Source organism: Cetorhinus maximus, chromosome 8 (genome assembly GCF_964194155.1).
Source record: "Cetorhinus maximus chromosome 8, sCetMax3.hap1.1, whole genome shotgun sequence".
Lineage (NCBI taxonomy): Eukaryota > Metazoa > Chordata > Chondrichthyes > Lamniformes > Cetorhinidae > Cetorhinus > Cetorhinus maximus.
The window spans coordinates 17,414,236-17,429,403 of NC_135886.1; the positions used below are offsets into that span (position 1 = coordinate 17,414,236).

The 15,168-nt window shown below is 42.2% G+C and overlaps 1 protein-coding gene across 2 annotated transcripts in view; it reads right to left on the bottom strand.

Annotated features, from left to right (window-relative positions):
* Positions 1-2,893: 2,893 nt before the first annotated feature.
* LOC144683467 (striatin-interacting protein 1 homolog) overlaps positions 2,894-15,168 on the bottom strand; it is a 119,103-nt gene continuing 106,828 nt past the window's right edge. Inside the window, exons 19-21 of one of the 2 annotated variants that reach the window (XM_078546514.1) lie at positions 9,160-9,264; positions 8,181-8,385; positions 2,894-3,680 (exon numbers count right to left, since the gene is read on the bottom strand). In XM_078546514.1, coding sequence (XP_078402640.1) covers positions 3,433-3,680; positions 8,181-8,385; positions 9,160-9,264 — 558 coding nt within the window. In that variant the 3' untranslated portion in view covers positions 2,894-3,432. The remainder of the gene's footprint in view (positions 3,681-8,180; positions 8,386-9,159; positions 9,265-15,168) is intronic. The other variant, XM_078546515.1, reaches the window with a different exon arrangement.

A 15,168-nucleotide genomic window follows, 5' to 3' on the forward strand; every position in this document is an offset into this window, starting at 1 on the left:
GTGTTGCAAGATTCGCTTTTCCGGTGGTGCTGATTTCACAAGACGAATTAGGCACGCAGAGATTGAATCAGTTCTGTAGGAAATGGTACAAAATCGTCCCAGCAGAGTCAGGTTAGATGGGGGCCTGTTATTCAACCTGACCAGAGCTTGCTTATGTGTGGCCTGCTAATCGGATGTTAAATAGAAGACTGGGGTATACTCCGAGAGTAATAGTAACTTGTTCAGCAAGCCAGGTTGTTAGGTCACATGACCTTACTTCTCCACAATGGCTTCAACAAAGGATATTTATCAGACACCTGGATTTTGGCTGTGTGTCCAGGACTGATAATGTCTCAGCCATTATGGATTGAAAAGGGGTGTCGCTGGATGAGGGTCTGGTGTTTGGAAAGTCACTGTCTCTGCAGCTCACTGACTCCACTAACAAGCTTCGCTTATCAAATGCAAGTGGCCTTCGTGTAGCTCTCTTTGAAGTTGGTCTGTGCAGTTCAGGTGATCTGTTAGAAGCTCCTCAGACATAACAAGGTGTATCATTTCTGAAACTGAGGTGAATTCTTTTGTTCTGGTGACTCACAGACAGCGGGTCAGCCATCTTAATTGTCTTCATTCAGCAGAAAAGCCCAGTTTAAAGTTAAGAAATAGCGATAGTTTAAAAATACATATGTACAGTGTTGGGTTCTGTTCCGTAACATCATCAACAGATAGCTTGGTTGATATAATAGCAGTGACTGGTTATGATACGGAATGCACTGCCCGAGAGTGTGATGGAGGCAGATACAATCATAGCCTTCAAAAGAAAACTGGATAATTATCTGAAGGGAAGGAAAATTGCAAAGCTATGGGAAAAGGTGGGTGAGTAGAACTAGCCAAGTTGCTCTTGCAGAAAGCTAACAGAATACGATTGGCCGAACGAACTCCTCCTGTGCTGCAACTACTCTATGAACATTTCGCTTAATTCCCCACCCTGTTCCCATTGCAAATAAATTAATCTTGAAAAGTCTTATGTTGGTTCAGGTTATAATCTCCAATAATGAAGGCAATTCTCTTTCCTACTTTGATTTCTGGCTGCAATATCTTAACCTTGTGATTGAGAAATCCTTTCAGATTCAAAGCATTACAACTGCTCATTTCCCTTTCAATACTTTTCATCATAATGGCCATTTAAGTTACTCGATTCTACTCCATTGAGGTACAAGAATGGGCTCAACTCCTGACAAGTCTATAATTAGTTTGCTGAGAAAGAAATAAGCAATTCTTAATATCACACATATTTAAATTAATTAGCTAGTTGATTGAACAATATGTAAACTGAAATATAATTTTTAAACAGTGATTAATCTTTTAGAAGGTCTGTCAAATAGCAGTAGAGTGATGGTTTTCTGCATTGGACATTGGAAAAATACCAATGGCAATTACTATGGGCGTACAGATAATGAAATATGCAGAGCCCTTTTGTATTTAGATCAGGAATTGCATGCCAGCAGAGTGGCTGGGTAGGGCTCTAGTCCGTTAGGATTCTATACAATTGGAACGAATGTGAGAAGGGTTGAATAATCAAAATTCTATACCCTGCAGTCTCCACAAATTCTCCTGGAATCCATTAAGTGAATTAACAACGTTCTGAGCTACAGGAATTCTATATAGTGAGAATGAAGGGATCCCTTGGAATTTTGCTCTTTAGTCATGACTGTCTGGACATGGCAGAAATGCAATGGTTAAGTCACACAAGCAAGATTCAGTTCAGAATGTCCAAGAGATTTGTACTCAGGCCAGAAAACCTTCTATTGTATACTTAACGATTAAGTAGGAACAATGCAAAATACACACCAAAACCAGAATTCTATCAGTGCCTCAGTTACTTACGCCCCATGAAACAACTCTGTGGGAAACATTTTTCTCCCATCGTTGGGGGGGAAGTGTGGGAGTGGGCAGGTGGCCCAGCGCGCCACCATTTTTCATGGGCGGGCCAATTAATGCTCGCCCAGCGTGACGTCCGCACGGAAGCGCTGTTCACTCCCTGTGCGGGTGGGGGGGAAATAGCAAATGCGGAAGTGCGCTCCTTTGCGCATGCTCGTGCAGGAGCGCTCCGATCTCCCTGAGACTAAGCGCTGCCTCAAGGGGATCGGTTCCCAAAGTAAAAAAGTTATTCTTTCGAAAATTTCATTTACCAACCATGTCCCCTCATGTGACAATGTCACATGGGTTGGGACACAGACGTAACTTTAAGTAAAAGTGAATCTTAATTTTTTTAATTCAGTCATGAGACCTCATCCCGCCCGTGGATGAGGTTTCATGCTTTTGCAGGTGGCCGCCAGCGCTCCCGACCTGCCCGTCCAGCTTTAATTGATTTTTGAATGACCTCAATAGGCCGTTGACAGGTCAGCAGGTGCACAGCTGACTCGGCTGCACCACTGCCGACCTGAAAATGGAAATGACGCGGGATGGCGTCGGGAGTTCCAGCTGACGTCATTTTACGCATCGACGAGTGGGCCCCGCCTCCACTTACCGACGGGAAAATTCTTGCCTACGTTTAAGAAGCCAAGGTGAAGGGTTACAGCCCATAGTACATCTGAAGCTAAAACAGGTATAAAAGGAGATAATGTAAATCAAGAAGCGGTTTCCTTGAAGTTTCATAGATTATAGGAGGAAACTGAGGAACTCCACATATTTAAGATCCCGGGAAAAACTAAGAGCTAGATGGTGTTATGATTATCCAAACTGTCAGACATGATCAACAACATTTAAAAAAAAGGCAGTTATCACAAACAGCTTACACTTTCATTCATTGCCAACAGTTAAAAGAAAAGAAAAAGCTTATTACAGACCATCAAGAAACACAGACCATTAAACAGTAAATGATTCATCCAAGAGCCAGCACTTTCATCTGACCTGAAGCTCAACCACTGATTTTCTCTTTATTTCCACCTAGAGGATGAGATCCGTGGTAATTTTAGCAACAAGTATACAAATACAAGAAGCATTTTGCTGCTTTTTTGCCAGAACTACTTTTTCACTAGTTAATGAGCAGTCATTTAATTCCCAGTGGCTTGAAACTTTTCTCAATTACTTCCCCTTTCAATCTTTTCACCTCCTCTCCTGAAGGCCTCAATTCTTGAAGTTATGGTTGTCCTCTGGTACTTCAATCAAGTACTTCTTCATGTGTAGCTAAGCAAGTTATTTTACCATAGGAGCCATGACAAACCCAACGATATCTCACCCAGTGTCCACATAGGCACTTTCCAGCAGATGCTAGAGACTTGGCATTCGGTTGCAGCACCACATATAGTGGATGGAAAGATTCTCATCATCGATAACGCGATAAATTAAACAATAAGATCTCTCGGCCTACAAAACCTAACTAAGTTCATGAAGGCAATGATTAATTTATTACACAGTTACAAAACAATTGACTATGATACAGAATGGAGTTGGAAATTACTGAAGAAGCTCCTCCCAGCTGATTGGCTTCGAGAACACTTCCCTCTCAAGCCAAAGGTCATAGTTCATTTGGAATTCCTCTGGCAGCACCAACTGCTGTCCCAGGACGCTCTGCAAACAGTTATCCACTGGAGCAAAATCGGGATTGCTTGGATTTTTGTCATATCTGCGACTATTAAACCTTTCAATGTTGGCTCTCAATGCACATTCCTCGGCCTGGAAATCCCATGGGCGGGCGTCAAGATCTAGAAATAACATTTTTGAAAATTAGAAAACTAAATTTGAAAGATGTGCTTCGTTCATTTTGAGAAGGCATTCAATTTGGTCTCACATGAGAAATTCTGGTTGACAATGCTAGACACAGGATACCCACCACAATCGATTTGCTAGCCAAGCTTTATCGTAAACAACTAGCCTGGGTCAGAGTTGCCAGTACCCTCTCAGAATAGCTCAGAATTAAAAAGGGAGGTTTTTTTTTATTCATTCACGGGATGTGAGCTTCACTGGTTGGGCCAGCATTTATTGCCTATCCCTAGTTGCCCTCGAGAAGGTGGTGGTGAGCTGCCTTCTTGAACAAGGGTGTGTCCTCTCACCAGAAATGGTTTTGAGAGGGACACTTGATGGATATGAAGGTGAGAAACTGATTGGCGGGCAGCAAGTTTCAAATCTTCTAAACGCTGACGACATGATTCTGCTCATTAACTCAGTGGAGGAGTTATATGAGTTGGTGGATCATCTCGATCAAGTTAACGAGAAATACAGTCTCCTCATCAATGTTGACAAGGCAAAGGTGGAATGGAAAGACCTACAAGATTCTGATTAACAGAGTTCAGCTTCAACGGGTTGATACCTTCTGCTATCTTGGGTCACTCATCATGCAAGATGCAGTCTACCAAAGAAATTTGGGCTAGATTTAACAAGGATCATGGGCCTGTGAACTCACTTAAAAAAGTATGGAGTAGCCACAGCATCTCGAGTACAATGAAAGTTCATCTTCTGAAAACCCTTGTGTGGCCAGTCACAATGTAAGGCTGTGAATGAAAGCTGGATCAGCAAGAAGAGTGACAAGGCTCAAAAAGAGTATTTGAAACGCAAGGACTCAGATGGATATTATGTGTGTCATAGATGGCCAAGCGGATAAACGAGTGGTTGCTCGAGAAAGTTGGCATGAAGGGGAACTTGTTTAAGGCAGTGATAACATATCATAAGGGATAGGAGCAGTAGGCCATTCAGCCCCTCAAGCCTGCCCCGCCATTCAATAAGATCATGGCTGATCTGCACAGGGCCTCAACTCCACTTTCGGTGTCAGCTCCTTATAGCCCTCAATTCCCCGATATTTCAAAAATCTATCTACCTCCTCTTTAAATACTTTCAGTGATCTAGCCTCCACAATTCCAGACATTCACTACCCTCCGACAGAAGTTACTTCGCATCTCAGTTTTAAATGAGTGTCCCCTTATTCTGTAACTATGTCCCCTAGTGAGCTTCCCCCATTAGTGGAAACACCATCTCAACATCTACCCTGTCAAGCCCCCTCAGAATCTTTAGTCCCATTAGTTTCTCAAATGCTTTGTCCCTCATGATAGAGACTGTTACAAGATCTTTCCTCCCATTAGATCCTTGCTTATCTGATATCTTTGGAATGTTATACTGTCCTCCACCGTGAAGACCGATGCAAAATATTGATTTAATTATCTGCCATTCCTCTGTTCCCCATTATCAATTCTCCAGTTGTATCCTCCAAGGGTCCCACGCTCACTTTAGCTACTCTTTTTATATACCCGTAGGGGCTCTTGCTGTTTGTTTTTATATTTCTAGCCAATTTACTTTCATAATCCATTTTCTCCCTCTTTATTAGCTTTTTAGTCATCCACTGCTGGTTCCTAAAAAATTCCCAATCCTCTGGCCTACCACTAGTTTTCGCCGCTTTCTATGCCTTAGTTTTTGATTGGATACTCTCCTTGACCGCCTTTGTTAACCACGGATTATCCTCCTCATCGAGTCCTTCTTTTTGACTGGGATAAATTTTTGCTGAGTGTTATGAAATATCTACTTAAATATCTGCCACTGCTCATCCACTGACCTTCCCCTTAGTCTATTTTCCCAGCCACTTTAGACAACTCTTTCTTCATACCGCTGTAATTGCCCTTATTTAAATTGAGGACACTGGTTTGCGATCCAAGTTGCTCACCCTCAAACTGAATTTGAAATTCTACCATGTTGTGATCGCTATCCCCTAGAGGATCCTTAACTACGAGGTCTGTTATTAATCCTACCTCATTACACATTACTAGATCTAACATAGCCTGTTGCCTGGTAGGTTCTGGAATGTATTGCTATAAGAAACAATCCTTGATGCACTCTACAAATTCGTCATCCACGTTACCCCTGCCAATCTGATTTGTCCATTCAACATGCAAATTAAAATCACCCATGACAACTGTAGCCTTACATGCCTCCATTATTTCCAGATTTATACTTTGTCCTACAGTGAGGCAACTCTTCGGGGGCCTATAGATGATTCTCACCTGTGACTTCTTCCCCTTGCTACTCCTTATTTCCACCCAAACTGATTCCACATCATGATCTATTGCACCTATATCACTGCTCACCACCGCACTGATACCTTCCTTTATTAACAAAGCTACCCCACCTCCTTTTCCTTTTGCCTATTTTTCCGGAACGTCGAATATCCTTGAATATTATCGCAATCTTGGTCACCCTGCAACCATGTCTCTGTAAAAGCTATCAAGTCATATCCATTTATTTCTATTTGTGCTGTCAATTCATCTATCTTGTTACAAATGCTGCTTGCATTCAGATAAAGAGCCATAAGCTTTGATTTTTTACCATTATTACTCATTCTAGTTCTAATTTCTGTTGCACTCTTCTGCTTATATTTTCTGCCCCTTCCTGTCACACTTTATCATTCACCTCTTCACTACCCTGCACTTCTGCTCTCTCAATTATTTTTGATTGTCCAAGCTTCCCTTCAATTGAACCCTCCCCGCCACTAATTAGTTTAAAGCCCTGTCTACAACCCTAGTTATACAATTCACTAGGACACTGGCCCCAGCATGGTTCAAATGAAGCCCGTCCCAATGGAACAGCTGCCTCCTTCCCCAGTACTGGTGCCAGTGCCCCATGAATCAGAACCCATTTCCCCCACACCAATCTTTGAGCCACACGTTTAGCTCTCTAATCTTATTTAACCTTATCAATTTGCATGTGGCTCAGGTAGTAATCTGGAGATTATTACCTTTGTGGTTCTGCTTTTTAATTTAGCCCCAAGCTGCTTGTAGTCCCTCAGCAGAACTTCTTTCCGTGTCCTACCTATGTTGTTGGTACCTACATGGACCACGACAACTGGATCCTTCCCTTCCCACTCCGAGTTCCTCTCCAGCCCAGATCAAGGAAGCTCATATATTTTGGACATGTGATGCAAATATGAGGGGAATGTTTGGTCAAAGAGTTAATGCGAGGCAAAGCACCTGAAAATGTGCACAAATACTCAAGGAGGCATGGATGGATAATATCAGAACATGGATTGGCTTCTCTATGGGACAGGCTATGAGGGCAGCCGAACACATGTATCAGTGGAGAAAAATCATCCATAGTGTGGCCTCAGAACGAGGACGGATGAAAGACAAGACAAATTTGAAACTATTGCTTAAACAAGGCTTCAGAAGGTAAAGTTTCCTGCTTTATCAATGATTTAGCTTTTGATAGGAGAGAAGGTCTTCATTATGCAGGTTCATATGATGGCAGCTCTTTGACCTCAACATTCCAGAATATGAACACCAATAATTTCCCATTAACCTTCCAGATCTAAAAACAAATTTCACTTGAACGTGTACCTAAATTTAAAGTTCCATCTTAAAGAATGCAAGATCGACAATGCAGCACTACCTTCATGTTTCACTGGAAGGTCAGTCTAGATTACACATTTAAGCATACTTGGGCTAGAAGCCCAGGCAGATCCTACATTCCAGTTCATCTTCTGATCCTATCCCTCCTGTGTATCTTCACTATAATCCATGTGAAAGCGCACTACAGGAGCATCAAATGGGCTGTTTAAGATCACCATCTTTTCAAGAAGGAAACGGGGGATGGGCAATAAATGTCGGCTTTGTCACTGATGCTCGTTTTTCCCAGAATGAATAATTGAAGGAAATATATAAATTAAGGGTATAACAGGTAATCATGGTGGGTGGTACTGTTGAAGTACTTCACTGCAGAAGAGTCATTTTTAGATATGGTGTTGAGCAGGATTCAGCTGTGTTCTGCAGTTCAGGTGCATTTTAAGGATTTCATGGCATTTTTTCCAAGCACAGGCGAGTCTTAATGTCCTGGCCAACATTTATCACTTAACTAATATCCCCAAAACAGATCCAACTGCTAATTGCGAGATCTTGGTGCGTATAAATTGGCTACTGCATTAACTTGCATAACAAGTGACTGCACTTCAAAGAAATTCACTGCATGTGAAGCACTTTCGAAGGTGTGGCAAGGCACCATGCAATCTTAAGTTTCTTTCCTCTTGATCACTTTAAAGAATCCATTTATTTTAAAACTATCCGAACAATTTAAGATAGCCTTTCTAGGAAGGAGGTGATTTACCGAGCAAACTTGAACTGACAAGATAAAAATTAACCACAGCATCAGCCTTGACTTCTGTGAAGAAAAATTTAAAAAGAACAAAGTTTTATATTTCTAATTCTTTAATACAATTGTTAGGTACGTACCATTCCCATAAGCCCAGTCGTCATTCAGTCGATGGCGCACCTTTTGGTAGATTGCAGACATTGTCTTCATGTTGCTCTTCCGCCACTGGCGACCCAGATATTTGGTCTGCACCTTCAGCAACTTCAGAACATACAATTGCATCATGGCTTGTTTCACCTTCAATGCTCGTTTCAGGATTGGAGCCGACTTAAACACTACCAGCATCTATATAATGAAGACATGAACTGATACTCACTGAAGGTAATGAATGGCAGTCTGTCTGCTTTTTAAATGCTCCTCCTTACAAATTAGTATTTTGAAATAATATTACCCAATTTCTCAAACCACAATTTGGTAAGCACTTAAAATTCCCAAATGTGCAGGTACCATCAATTTCTAAAATGATTTTACAATTTAGGGGTTATAGCTATCAGTTAGCGTTGTGATAAATATTATGGGCCATGTTGGGTCCTCATATTCAGAAACTGTTGAAAAGCCACTGACATGATTTCCTGACAAACATTCAAGTATCCTCTGTTCTTGTCAATCTTCATGATAAAAATTGAAAGCAGTCTTCTTGTTATTTAAAATGCTTAATGCAGCATTGTAAAATACAGGAGTTCCATAAGAGAACTTTTTATCAAATGGACTGCAAGCAGGCAAAAAGAATTTCAGGCTCCCAGTACAGTCATTTTCCTTTTCTTTTTAGGGTTTCAGCTTTCAATTAGACACAGAAATGGAGCCATAAAAATCTCACAACAATGGCAATATGGAAGAATCAGCATCAGCTTATGCAGCAAGCACATCAGCAACTGTACTATAAGTGAACTGCTAGTCCATATCAGAATTGTATTTCAAACATTTGAAAAGAAAAAAAATGTTCTTTTCATCACTACAGTTATTGAATTTTCCTTTTTTAATATAAAAAGGGGCCAATTCTTTGTCAATCTGAAATAATTATGATGTAATTAAGCGTACAACTGACATCCACAGACGCACCATTGTCCTTGAATGTTTCCATTTGGTGAGTTTATTGAGAATTCGAAGGAGGTTTATACATGAAAAGAGATTCCTCCAGCAGAACTGGTTGTTATCACCAGCTTCCTAGATGGGACAAAAGAATTGAATTAATATTAATAACACTCAGCCAAAGAAATCAAAATATGTCAAACAGCCAACAAGTTACGGAGAGAAATATTTGTAATGACTTTGGTTCTATAATATATATTTTCCAAGGCAGGCTTTGTACTTATACAAATATACCAGTGCTTCACTATAAAATTTGCCTGATAACAGTAATAATAATTTCTGAAAATGATAACAGATGTTGCTGCACCTACTTGAAGTGTGGAAAAACAATTAACAATAAAGATTGCATCCTTCAAAATGGTTAGGTCTGCAAAGAGCGCTTTTGAGCTGTGCAAAACTGGTTGGAGGGCTGATGGTTACAGTAATGTCACTGGTGGTGAGAGGGTTAGCAACAGCAACAATTGGAAGAAATTCTTATGAGGTTTTTTGACCAAATCTTGATGAATTGGTTTAAAAGTGTGGCAACACTATACAAAACTGCTATAAGCACCTCAAGGAGTCACCAATTTTTAAGTTATCACTGGACTAGTTTCAATTTTACCAAAATTATTCCAAATCCCAAAATTGCATTTTCTCAGATTTGAATGTGTTACAACATTCTCGTTACAATTTTTAAGATATATAAATTTCATCACTGAACCAACCTAACACTCAAATGATAATTTTGCCCTAACTAATTATTGTGGCCAATAATTTCAGTGGAAATGTGCAGTTTGCAAGTGATCGCTATAGTGGATTCTACTGTACTATGGATTCAGTTTAAATGTGCATTGTGTATAATTCCTTAATAGAGCAACCTAAAAATCTATCTTCCACATGTCTTCCAAACCCACAATTTTTTTTTACTCATTCAAGGGATGTGGGCTTCGCTGGCTGGGCCAGCATTTATTGCCCATCCCTAATTGACTGACTGACCTCCAACCAGCAGAAACTTTTCCCCCTGATTCCTATTAACTCCAGTTTTGCTAGGGCTCCTTGATACCACACTGTCAAAAGCAGCCTTGATGTCAAGGGCAGTCACTCTCATCTCACCTCGGGAGTTCAGCTCTTTTGTCCATGTTTGAACCAAGGCTGTAATGTGGTCAGGAGCTGAGTAGCCCTGGCAGAACCCAAATTGGGCGCCAGTGAGTAGGCTATTGCTAAGCAAGTTCCGCTTGATAGTACTGTTAATGTGATGATCCCTTCTGATGATGGAGAGTAGACTGATGGGGCAGTAATTGGCTGGGTTGGATTTGTCCTGCTTTTTGTGTACAGGACATACCTGAGCAATTTCCCACATAGCCAGCTGATGCCAGTGTTGTAGCTGCACTGGAACACCTTGGCTAGGGGCACTGCAAGTTCTGGAGCACAAGTCTTCAGTACTATTACCAGAATATTGTCAGGGCCCATAGCCTTTGCAGTATCCAGTGTCTTCAACCGTTTCTTGATATCACGTGGAGTGAATCGAATTGGCTGAAGACTGGCATCTGTGATGCTGGGGACCTCAGGAAGAGACTGAGATGGATCATCCACTCAGCACTTCTGGCTGAAGATTGTAGCAATTCTTCAGCCTTACCTTTTGCTGACACGCTGGGCTCCTCCATCATTGAGGAAGGGGATATTTGTGGACCTCCTCCTCCTGTGAGTTGTTTAATTGCCCACCACCATTCACGACTGGATGCAGGACTAAAGAGCTTAAATCTGATCCACTGGTTGTGGGATCGCTTAGCCATGTCTATCACTTGCTGCTTATACTGTTTGGCACGCAAGTAGTCGTGTGTTATAGCTTCGCCAGGTTGAGACTTCATTTTTGAGTGTGCCTGGTGCTGCTCCTGGCATGCCCTCCTGTACTCTTTATTTAACCAGCGTTGATCCCCTGGTTTGGTGGTAATGGTAGAGTGGGGGATATGCCGGGCCATGAGGTTACAGATTGTGTTCGAGTACAATTCTGGTGCTGGTGATAGCCCACAACGCCTCATGGATGCCCAGTCTTGAGTTGCTAAGTTTGTTCGAAATCTATCCCATTTAGCATGGTGGTAGTGCCACACAACACGATGGAGGGTATCCTCAATGTGAAGGCAGAACTTGTCTCCACAATGACTGTGCGGTGGACACTCCTTCCGATGTCATGGACAGATGCATCTGCGGCAGGCAGGTTGGTGAGGATGAGGTCAAGTATGTTTTCCCCCCTTGTTGGTTCCCTCACCACCCACTCCCAGTTTAGCAGCTATGTCATTTAGGACTCAACAGCTCTGTCAGTAGTGGTGCTACCAAACCACCCTTGGTGATGGGCATTGAAATCCCCCACCCAGAGTACATCCTGTGCCCTTGCTACCCTCAGTGCTTCTGCCAAGTGGTGTTCAACATGGAGGAGCACTGATTTATCAGTTGAGGGAGGGCGGTACATGGTAATAAGGAGGGTACCTTGCCCGTGTTTGACCTGATGCCATGAGACTTCATGGGGCCCAGAGTCAATGTTGAGGACTCTGAGGGCAACTCCCTCTTGACCGTATACCACTGTGCTGCCACCAGGGATGGTGATGGTAGTGTCTGGGACATTATTTGTAAGGTATGATTCCGTGAGAGTGACTATGTCAAGCTGTTGCTTGACTAGTCTGAGAGACATGAGCTGCCAGGAGGACTTTGCAGGGTCGACAGGGCTGAGATTGAGATTGAGTTTCCGGTGCCTAGGTTGATGCCAGGTGGTCCATCTGGTTTCATTCCTTTTTTTGTGACTTTGTAATGGTTTTTTACAACTGAGTGGCAGAGGGCATGTAAGAGTCAACCACATTGCTCTACGTCTGGAGTCATGTGTCGGCCAGACCAGGAAAGGATGACAGATTTCCTTCCTTAAAGGGCATTAGCGAACCAGATGGGTTTTTACAACAATCGACAATGGTCATCTTTAGGCTTTTAATTCCAGATTTTTATTGAATTCAGATTTCACCACCTGCCATGGCAGGATTCGAACCTGGGACCCCAGAGGATTACCGTGGGTCTCTGGATTACTAGTCCAGTGACAATGCCACTATGCCAGCGACAATACCACTATGCCGTCACCTCCCAGTGAGCAACTGCTGCAGCTACCTTCACAATTACTAAAGTTATGTTGAGGTGAGGGAGGTCTTACCGCTTATCTAGCTTATCATTCCTAATCAAAGCATCAAATCAATAGCATGGGGTGAGATCGAGGAAGCTTTTATGTCTCTTCTTTGCTTATCTGTCCAGAAGTGCTTTTAAAATTCTCTAAATGAAGATTCTAATAGTTTTTTTCAATTTCACCATCTGATCTGGAATTCCATTTCATGTGTTGTCATTCTCTTCCACACAGAGAAGTCGTCATTCTAAATTCAGCTTTAACTAGTTTAACTGTGGCTTGTGTTTTACCCTCAGCACAGAAAAGAGACTACGCCAGAGTGAGACGAAGACAGAATGCGTAGGTGGGAATTTTTGGCCAGTCTTTTTCTCAAATTTAAATTTAGATTAAGGGTCAGACTCTGGCATAGAACTTTCAACATTCAAGTAAATAGCTTTGTTAAACAGGGAGCTGCCTGGCAGTAACAGTTATCTGTCGATCAGCTGAAATTGGTTGGTTAATTATTGTAGCAGGGAGCTCACTAGTTGGTGACTCATCAGTAGCTCCATATAATCAGACAGGTTTTATCAAACCACATGGAGTACAGGACACATGGAAAGCAGACTATGCCAGAGTGAGTTGTAGACAACCTGTAGTTGGGAATTTGGTTCTGGTGGAAATTCAGTGCAGAGGGGCAAAGAGATGCTCCTTTTAAAATTTTTTTTTCAGCCTCCAGTAGTTGCTGAGTTTTTCTTCCTTGTCTCCTAGCGAGGTGAGTGCAGCTTTCTATTACTTTAATTATGTAAATTAACTAAATTGACTGATTAAATAAATAAGCTTGGACAGAAATGACACGGCTGGTGGTGTGTCGTGACTACAGCATATGAGAATCTGTGGAGTGCAGTGCAATCTCGAACAACTATATCTGCAGTAAGCGTCTGCAGCCTAGGCAATTTTAGCTCAGAGTTTCTGAGCTAGGGTCTGAGTTTGAAAATTGTGGGGCATCAGGGAGGGGGAGAGTTACCTGGACACTATGTTACAGGAGGCAGTCACACTCCTTAGGTTAGGCAGAACCTTAGAGTTGGTCAATGGTCATGGACAGGGAGGTGTAACTGCAAGTCAGGTAGGTATAGAGACATAGAAAAGTAGGAGTAGGTGATTCAGCCCTTCGAGCCTGCTCCACCATTCAATATAATCATGGCTGATCCCCTATCTCAATGCCATGCTCCTGCTTTCTCCCCATACCCCTTGATGCTTTTGGAGTCCGGAAATCTATTTCCTTCTTAAATATATTCAGTGACTTGGCCTCCAAAGCCCTCTGTGGTGAAGAATTCCATAGGTTCACCACCCTCTGAATGAAGAAGTTTCTCCTCATCTCAGTCCTAAATGGCCTATCCCATATCCTGTGACCCTTCGTTTTAGAATTTTATATAGGGAAACCAGCATATAGTGATGGAGGAGCCTCAGCCACTGACTTTGTCCAACAGGCACGAGATGCTTGTTAACTGTGTAGATAAGGAGAAGGGATGCAAGGTGGATGAGTGGTCTGGCACGATGGTGAAGGATGCCATTCAAGTGGGGGGAGCAAAGAGGAATGTGGTGGTTACAGGAGACATATTGCTAGGAGGATAGATACTGTTCTTTGCTGCCGTGACAGGGAGCTCTAAAATTGTGTTGCTTGCCCAGTGCCAGAATTAAGGATATCTCCTCATGGCTGGAGAGGAACTTGGGAGTGAGAGAGGGAGAATCCGGTTCTCGAGATGCACATGGGAACCAATGACATAGCAGGACAGTGCATCATTCCTGCTTCTACCTAAGAGAATTTGAGGAGTTAGGGACCAAATTAAAATGCAGGATATATATATATTCACATATATCCACCCCTCGAGCCTGCTCCGCCATTCAATAAGATCATGGCTGATCTGAATGTAACCTCAACCCCACATTGCTGCCTGGCCCTGATAACCTTTCACTCCCTTGTTAATCAAGAATCTACCTAGCTCTGTCTTAGAATATTCAAACACTCTACTTCCACCTCCTTTTGAGGAAAGTGTTCCAAAGACACTCAACCCTCTGAAAGAAAAAATTTCTAATCTCTGCCTTTAATGAGCGATCCCTTATTTGGTAATTAGGATTTGGAATGCACTGCCTTGGAAGTGTGGTGGAGGCAGGTTCAGTTGAGGCATTCAAGAGGGCATTGGGTGATTATTTAAATAGAAACAACGTGCAGGGTTACAGGGAAAAGGCGTGCGATTGGCACTAAGTTGACACTTTGGTGAGAGCCGATGCAGACACGATTGGCTGAACGGCCTCCTTCTACACTAACAATTCTGTCTTGGCTTGGCTGGAATATTTATACAAGTCACATTCCAGGAGGATGATGTGATAGACTTTGTCCATTGGAACATCTTCCAGAACCACCATCATGTGGTCAGTTGCAGCCATTTTATCAGTCCAGCCATTGGTCCATTTTTTTTAAAAAGTAATAAGTTTAATAAAGTAGCCATATAGATTTTGCTTCTTGTCTTCTGATCATGACACAAGAGATTGATGTTGGGTAAACACTGCTAGAAATAAAGTATATTAACAAATGCTTAGAGACAGCTGGTGGTCTTATCAGGCAGCCATCTTCTTCATAGAATCAAAAAGTGATAGGCACAGAAAGAGGTCACTTGGCCCATCATGTCTGTGCCACTCTCCAGCATTTGGTCCGTAGCCCTGAAGATTATGGCACTTGAGGTGCACATCCTGACACCTTTCAATTGAGTTGAGAATTTCAGCCTCTACTACCCTTTCAAGCAGAGTTCAATAACACCACAAGCCTCCGGGGGGGAAAAAAATCATCTCCCCTCTAATCTTTCTAC